This window comes from Acanthopagrus latus, chromosome 4 (assembly GCF_904848185.1).
Source record: "Acanthopagrus latus isolate v.2019 chromosome 4, fAcaLat1.1, whole genome shotgun sequence".
NCBI classification, from domain to species: Eukaryota; Metazoa; Chordata; class Actinopteri; order Spariformes; family Sparidae; genus Acanthopagrus; species Acanthopagrus latus.
In genome coordinates this window covers 15,584,086-15,592,231 of record NC_051042.1, presented here as the reverse complement: position 1 = coordinate 15,592,231, position 8,146 = coordinate 15,584,086, and the positions used below count along the sequence as shown (strand labels likewise).

At 42.6% G+C, this 8,146-nt stretch overlaps 1 protein-coding gene across 1 annotated transcript; it reads right to left on the bottom strand.

The window, feature by feature from the left end:
- Positions 1-244: 244 nt before the first annotated feature.
- On the bottom strand, positions 245-7,765 carry ercc3 (excision repair cross-complementation group 3). The gene is made up of 15 exons (XM_037095984.1): positions 7,612-7,765; positions 6,837-7,036; positions 6,469-6,705; positions 6,305-6,354; positions 6,071-6,206; positions 4,902-5,072; positions 4,390-4,594; positions 3,800-4,114; positions 3,470-3,654; positions 2,900-3,102; positions 2,697-2,793; positions 2,239-2,356; positions 1,995-2,113; positions 1,012-1,161; positions 245-907 (listed from the first exon to the last, which is right to left on the bottom strand). The coding sequence occupies exons 1-15, from the start codon at positions 7,637-7,639 to the stop codon at positions 770-772; spliced, it is 2,352 nt and encodes a 783-aa protein (XP_036951879.1). The 5' UTR covers positions 7,640-7,765; the 3' UTR covers positions 245-769.
- Between the last annotated feature and the right edge of the window lie 381 nt (positions 7,766-8,146).

Below are 8,146 nucleotides of genomic sequence, written 5' to 3'. Positions count from 1 at the left end.
AGCGGAAGAAAATGTGATGCGTAGCCTTCATTTGATGGTAGGAACAACAGTTATTTATGTGTTTTGATAGTTTTACTGTAAAAAAAAAAAAACACGCGTCCAACACGCGTCCTCGCTTTTCCATCTCAGACACAGTTGTCAGTGAAGCAACTGCTGGCAGTACATAGGACACCTTATTCCTCTGAGAGCTGATCATTAGCTACTTCAAGGGCTCACCTATCTGACGGTCATACTCCAGTACCCATCCTCCGCACGGACATTTGTGGCTGAAATGCACTCCAAATAGCATTTTGAAGCCTTCATGTTTTGTGGAATTTATTTGAATTTCATAAACAAAAGACAATTGGCTATGATCAGACAGCCAGAAAAATGACAAGCTTAGAAGCAACATTGTTTTTCCTTTTTTTTTTTTTTTAAACAGCTGTCAACACTTTGCAGAGAGTTTGCATTTCACCTGCAAATGTCATGCATGTAGGTGTTTGAGGAAACTGGAGCTGACACGCACACATTTACCACATGGAGCCCTGCGGGAATCGTACGCTTAACCAAATGAGGAGGTCATTTCAGCCTCTTCATCAGAAAAGCAATGTACAGTGCATCGTCAGTAGTTTCAGATGATATTCAGTGCCCGATGATTTCAAGGCTTTACTCTGTTCTCCAGGACAAAAACCGGACTATCCGAACATGCTGCTTGTGACTTGCTCCTTAGCTTTCTTTAACTTCATCCTATTGCCGCCTTGTAGCTGAGTTAAGTTTCCAGTCAGCGCGTCTACTTTCTGAAGCGCTTGAAGAGCGGATGAACGCCCTTTGCTTGTGTGGCCGCTTTGCTGCCTCGACTCTGATATTCCATGTAGACGGTGTCGTCTGCACCCGACATGGAGCTCATGGTGCCTGTTCGCCTTGAGAACTGTTAAGGAGACAGAGAAAAAAAATGCGGGAATATTTCAACATGCCATAGCACCACAGCAGTCATGCAGAGGATTTGAATCCGTGCTTGGTGCATGTGCTCACCTGTGGTCTCCCGCCCAGCTCTCCCGCCACCACTTCCTCCTCGGCATCCAGATCGGAAGCAGCTAGGACCTTCTGAAGCAGCTGCTGCTGGTCCTCTCTGCAGGAGAACATCAGGTCCTCTTCCTCCATACCTGCCAACTTTGTGATGACCTGTGAGGAAGAACATGACAAGTAAGAAACGGTGATTGTAAATAGAACAGGAACGAGGTGATCGAGGATGAAACACAACGTTTCCGCATCCATAAACATTTTCCTATTTGTCCGGAAGGATTTATCACAGATACATTTTAAGGGTAACTCCATCAATCTTCCATGTTTAAAACGTGTTTACAGGTCTTGGCAGTACTACCCACAATGCAACTTAGCCAATGAGTGAGATCACTGTAGACGATTCCTCAGATTAAACGCAGCTTCCTCTGGAGCCATAAAATGCTTTAAACTACCTTTTCACATATGCAGTCGTACTCCACAAGACCTGTAAACATATTTTTCACAGTTAGCCTTTAAGTAAGCCTTTAGAGTATAAAGTATCGACAACAGAGTTAACCATTTCTGTGACTAAAAGATGCTCTTTCTCAAACCAGAGCATTTTCTAGTTCATTCTTTGTTTTGTCCCTGTAAACCTGCCAGAATGACTCTAAGATTTCAGTCTTGGCTCGTCTTGGCCAGCCTCACACTACACAGTGCCTGCCAGACCGGATCGGATGAAACCAAACACATTTAAAAGCATCTAACATCAGGCTCCAACTAGGCTGGGGCAAGTGTATCCACAACAGAAACGGAAACAAAGGAAATCCAACATTCAAAATCTGATACTGTACTTAAATCAGGCTGTTCAAAACAGAAATAAATCTTCAGATTCTGTGCCTAACGTCACTTCTGTATGAATCCTTCTGGTGTTCAAAGAGGGGTGAAATTAGCGGTGCACTGTTGTGAGGACACAGAAATAACGTGAATTGAGACGCTGTAGAGGGTTAACACACCTTAAAGCTGTATCCCTGATCCACCAGGAACCTCTGCCTCTTGGTGGAGTAAGCCATCTCCTGAGTGTCCTGGGACACCAGTGAATAGAAGTATGCATTGTACTCCTCTGCTACCATCCCTAAACAAACGCACAGATGTGGTGAGAAAAACTTTATTTATGGTCATGACAGTTATGTCAGTTTGTGTGACGTGAATCAACAACTTTAAAAAAATAATAAATAAAAAACATTTTTGCAAAACAACCTTTTTTGGCTCGTAAGACTCTGCCAAGCCTCTGGGCCTCCTGTCTGCGTGATCCACCATGGGAGGAGATTTGGATCAGGACGTTGGCTTCTGGCAAGTCAAATGAAGTGTCTCCAACCTGTTCGGCACGGGAGACATGGTATGAATTAAAATACTTGAAATATCACCACTTCATCACTGTGTCTGCACGCATTTGCCGTTTTAAGAAAAGGTAAACATGTTTCAGGTTTTCTCTTACAAAAAGATCTAAATCTCTGAAGGTGAAAATTGGCCTTTCGAACCTTTCATCATACTTACATGAAGAAATAACAAAAATATAGGCACAGAATGTTTATCATGGTTAGTTAGCCATCTAGAAACTCTGGGTCTGCCCCCCATCGGCCATAAGAACATGTTGCATGGTGGCTGAATAAATCCGTATTATATACACACAATCCATTCCAGATTGATCGGTTTACCTTGGAGATGAAAATGGTGTTGATCTTGGGGTTGTGTTTGAAGTTCTGCAAAATCTGCATACGCTCCCCCTGAGAGGTCGGACCGTAGATGTACGGCCTTGGGAGGAAATTAAGAACAGAATTAAAAAGCATGAAGAAATCTCATCTCAACAGGCAATTTACGGAAACATTCAAAGCGCCGCTCTTGTTCGTGAATAATTTACTTGTTGAGGCGGATGGCGTATTCCTTCAAGGCAAACACGTTGTCAGCAAAGACGATGATCTTGTCGTTACGCCGCTCGTGAAAGCGAATGAGAAACTGGCAAGCACGGAACTTGTTGGGGTTCATCGTGTACAGCAGGATGCGCTTCTTCGTCTTGATGGCCACGTACTCTCTGTAAAACTCCGGAGACATCGGGCACCACACCTGAAGAAACAGACACAGGGGGTACATTGTTCAGATGGCTTTATCGATGTGGATCATGCTCCCTTGGTAATTCAGTCTCCTGTCATCATGGCAGTAATAAGAACAATTTATGCAGGAGTAAAAGTGGTAGTTCAAGGCTTAACAGTACAGATGTAGTGCACTTCATTATAGTAGTTAAATATGTGAGACATGAGCCCAATTTATTCAATGATTACAAAGTCTGCATGCACCACGATGACACAAGACAGCTCTACATCAATCATGTATGTCTGCAAGAAGAAGAGCACACATAAACCACGTAATTCATTAAAAATATTACGTTTACATTCCTTTATCTTAATTGCTCTTGTATTTCTACAAGACTCACTTCTGCACACTGGACTTTGGCGATGTAGCCGTTGTTCTGCAACTCCATCCAGTTGGCCTCGTACAGCTTTGGCCCGATTAGGAAGTTGAGGTCCACAATCTTGTCATCTTCCCTGACCAGTGTGGCAGTGAGCCCCAGCTTGCAGTGCGCCTGGACGATGGTCAGAACACGACGGAACATCTTGGCTACAGATTAAACGCAGGGTTAATATGTAAGCATTTTGTTACCAAATTATGCATACACATCCCACTGTGTCCCAAAACATTATTTCAAAAATATTCTTGGCATGAGAAAGTTACACTGAGAGTGCGATGTACTGTAACAGCTCACCGGGGATAGTGTGCACCTCATCCAGGATAATGAGTCCCCACTCCTGGCTCCGCATCCACTCCATGACCCTCTCAGCCTCCCAGGAGCGCTTGGTGGTGTGGCCCAGCATAGAGTAGGTGCTGATGGCCACAGAACAGCCGATGGGCTTGTCCTTGGCGTCGGAGGTGAAGCGGCAGATCTGGGAGTCGTCGATAGTGGACCACATCTTGAACTGAGACTTCCACTGCTCCACTGACACCGAGGAGTTACCCAACACCAGGCAGCGTTTACGCACCGTGCACGCCGCCGTCACACCCACCAGAGATTTGCCAGCTCCTGGAAAGCAAAGGGGAGATAAAATAATTGAAACGTACAGAAACATTCAAAAGAGTTAGTAATAGGCCGGGTTGCTGTCATATTAATATAAAAATAGAGTACATCCTTTTTTCATAAGGGCTAAGCAAATACTTGTTGAACACTTTACACCATACATCATTTCATATACAAGCGCTACCATTTTCCCATTTCTGGTTTGTGTTTTTATTCAGATGAAATGCTCTGCTGGTGTCTTTTCTGTTTCGGCACTCAGTGTTACAATCTAGCTGTCTCACCGCAGGGCAGCACAATGACCCCGGAGCGAGCGCGTCCATTTCCAAACATCTTGCGCAGACTCTTTTCCTGGTAGGGCCGCAGCACAGCAGTGGGCTTCAGGTCTATGTTGATGTCGGGGTTGACCGTGTCGTTGCGAAAGTCGTACTCTGCCAGGAGGGGGTACTCCAGCTGAATGCAGCGCTTCTGCAGCTCTTCAATCATCTCCTACTCCAGATCAGAGAAGAAAACAGTTCAGAGTAGTGCACGGTCATATGATTTCATGTTTTTTATGAATGGCACTTAATTTGAAATAAAACCACGATAAAACACTATCATCTTGTAGTAATACAATTGCAAGTAGAGAGCCAGATATTAGAGCTTCACAACATTTAAGAAAAAAAAAAAGATTAAAGTAATGGATACTGCTACATTCATTTCAAGAGAAACAGGAAGTCAGTTTGAAAAACGGTCAGCTGTAATAATGTCTTTTAGGGTCAAACAGCACAGACTGAAGAAGAAATCAGATGACTACCTGGCGGATCTCAAAGGACACAGTCTGAGTCTCTTCCTCCTCCTCCTCCTCTTTATCCATCTGTTCATAGTAGCTGAAGATGTCATCCGGAACTTGCTGGGCCGACGTCTGCTCATCGGCCGGCTGCTGTGAGGTAGAAGTACCTCCCTTATCCTGAACAGACTTTGAGATCTGTCAGAAAGAGACACACGGCGACATCTGTCAATGTATGATTAAGGCAAACTACAAAACCATTGCCAAAACTTGACTGGCATTGTTTTTCAATTGCTTTTCAATAATTTACTAAAAGACTGATTACTGATATGACTGTTCACTCCCTACATCAGACATCCTTCCTCATTTCACCAATAGTATTTGTCTTTTTTAAATGTGTGCATGATGACAGTTTCAAGAGTAGCTGCCCACAGGTCCAAAACCCTGGTTGTGCTGCCACCTAGCTGCAGCTGCATGAACTGTCTCAGACCTGCGAAGTACAGCACACAGCACTGCACTGTAGTGCAACACTACACCACACATGAGCAATATCAGTCTTTGTCAGAAGTGTAGCAGACATTTCTAACCATCCAGAGGTCTCATGAACAACAAATTTAATCCCAAAAAGATTTACAGTGGTGTTTGTAGTAACTTAAAACCGTCATTAACACAATGACGTGGCAGTAAGTTTAGTCTTTTTGTACCTGGGCTACAGCGGTAACAATTAGTCAGTGATTGGTTGATCAATTTCCAGCTATTTTGATAGCTGATAAGTTGATTTGTCACTTTTCATGCAAACATGTTAAACATTAGCAGGTCTCAGCAGAGTCTTTTGGGGTTTGGGGAAGTTGTACGGCTGGGAAAACTTGAGTTAGCATGTCTTTTACATTTACAGACTAAACAATTAATGGATTAATCATAAAAATAATCACCAAATAAATCAATGATATCTGCTGATTATAGTAACTGTCAAACGCAGCCCTAAAGTGTATCCCTAGCCAACACTGGGTGATAAACACAAACATGTAGCAGATTAAAACATGTTTAAATTAAGAAATTATTTATATGTTATTCTACATATTGGTAAAGTTTATTTCATATAGCACCTTCGTCCTTCGATCATAGTGTATTTATATTATAATTTTTATTGAAATGATAAAACTGTATGGGGGTAGATAAGGTGTTGTATTGCATACCGCAGACTTGCTGTGGATGACTTCAGTAATAAGCTCTGTGTCTGCCCCGTCTGCAGTGCGGAGACGACATTCACGGATCACATTGTCCTGCAGAAGCCGCTGGATCACATCAGGGAAGGCGCTCTCAACAAAATACCTGAGGGTAATTAAGTAGCACGGTTCAGGAGGAGCACTGCGCCGAAGGGATCATTCATGATGCAAAGACAGAAGGAATGCTTGTTGAAATGTCTTTACCTGTTGTGCTTGAGCACCAGCTTGACTTTGCCGTAGCTCACTGTGCAGAGCTGAAAGGAATTGAAAGCAGGGATTAAACAACCACATTTTGCATACATGACATCAAAAACATGTTCTTTGTGTCCTCTCTTCCCTCAAACCACCAGAACGTCTCTCATTCAGACCTGAATGAACTGCACGATCCCATCAGGTACAGATGTCTTGCTGAGTTTCTGCAGATACTCCACAATGTCAGAGGTCTGCAGCCCCACACTGACAGCTGCATACAGGGAATAGGCTGTCAGCTTGTACTCGTGGACATGGTTAGGCCTGCACACTGGCTCCGCGATGGCCACCAAGAAATCCTGGGCGTACTTATACACTGGTGAGAAGGCTTCGAGAAAGATGTGCCCATCTGGGGCCTGGAGGGGAGGAAAATGACAAAAAAAAGAGATAAAAATGTACAAATAAAATGTGTAAAATTGCAGGAAGGGGAGCAAAATATTTTGTAAACTGCCTGTATGAAGACAGCAACAATCCAAACATGTCTTACCACCCAGAGGGGGCGTGACGAGTGATCATTCTTCAGCAGCATCTGGGCACGGTAGTCTTTGGCTCCGTACTCATCCAGCTTTGTACTGGACTCATCCACTTGTTTTCCTGCAGCAGCCGGGATGGCTTCCTGAGACTCACTGCCCCCCGCCTCTTCTTCATCATCTTCTTCCTCATAGAAGCGCTTTTTGGACTTCTTATCTGTAGCCAGACAGTATGGGTCAAAAACATCCATGGTAACAGGGTGGAAATACAAGTGAAGTATTTGTAGATTCTCACATTCCAAAACAATATCATGATGTTTATTTTTCTCATCTTAAAACCAGTTACGTTGTTTGATAAAGGACATATTTCCGTGAAAAAGTTATAGGGTTTGTGGCTTATTCATGCTTTTCTAAATATAATTTACCGTTCTAGGCTGCAGTTAATTCTTCACAGTTAGGTGGATATCAGTGACATCCATATGAAGCCCATCGTTGAGCCTCGCATGTATTATGTCCTCATTTGAACATAGTGATGATACAAGAGGTAGCCACAAAGTACAGCAAGACATACATCTCAATATATTACCGTGAGAAACCACTTCACTATCTATCTGCCATCTTTGATCATCAAATGAGGCGTCCAAAGACAAGTGTGTTCAACAATATACAACAGAGAGATGTGAGTTTCAGTTAGCACTTCTCCCTCAACATCATCATCTGCCGACTCGCCACACAGTTAGCTAACAGCTAGCAGACGATAGCTTTGGTTGGGCTGTAACGTTAGCAACTCACCTCGATCGCCTCTGTCCTTTTTGCCCATTTCACAATGTTTGGTTTTATACGTCCAACATGCCAGTTATATCCTCACAACCAGTTTGTTGTACTCTGAAGCGAGGCTGCGTAGTGCGACGTGAAGGTGGCACCGCCGGTACCCGTGTCCAGTACTTCCGGCCCCAGACTTCAAAATAAAAAATAATACAAAAAAAGTACTTTAAAGCACTGACGTGATAAAAAATAAAAATTAGATAATGATGATAATGATGATACCACTACTACTACCACTACTACTACTACCACTACTACAACTACTACTACTACTACTAGTAATAATAATAATAATGATAAAATAGTAATAATAATTATATTATTATTATTATTATTATTATTATTATTATTATTATTATTGTCGTTGTTGTTATTATGGGACACTTCAATTCATGAAAATATCTTTGTTTTACCTAATGTCTAAGAAAAAAAACGAATACATGCCTTTTTATTTCAGTCTATGGTACACACATAAAAGTTAAAGACATTACAAATAAAGACA

What these genes read in the sequence shown, in the direction of transcription:
- ercc3 (XM_037095984.1), bottom strand. Translation starts at nt 7,639, where the DNA reads ATGGGCAAAAAGGACAGAGGCGATCGAG. An exon ending in GGATCGTGCAGTTCATTCAG is followed by an intron (nt 6,355 to 6,468) that starts GTCTGAATGAGA and finishes AATTCCTTTCAG; the next exon opens with CTCTGCACAGTGAGCTACGG. An exon ending in TCATCCACAGCAAGTCTGCG is followed by an intron (nt 5,073 to 6,070) that starts GTATGCAATACA and finishes TCTTTCTGACAG; the next exon opens with ATCTCAAAGTCTGTTCAGGA.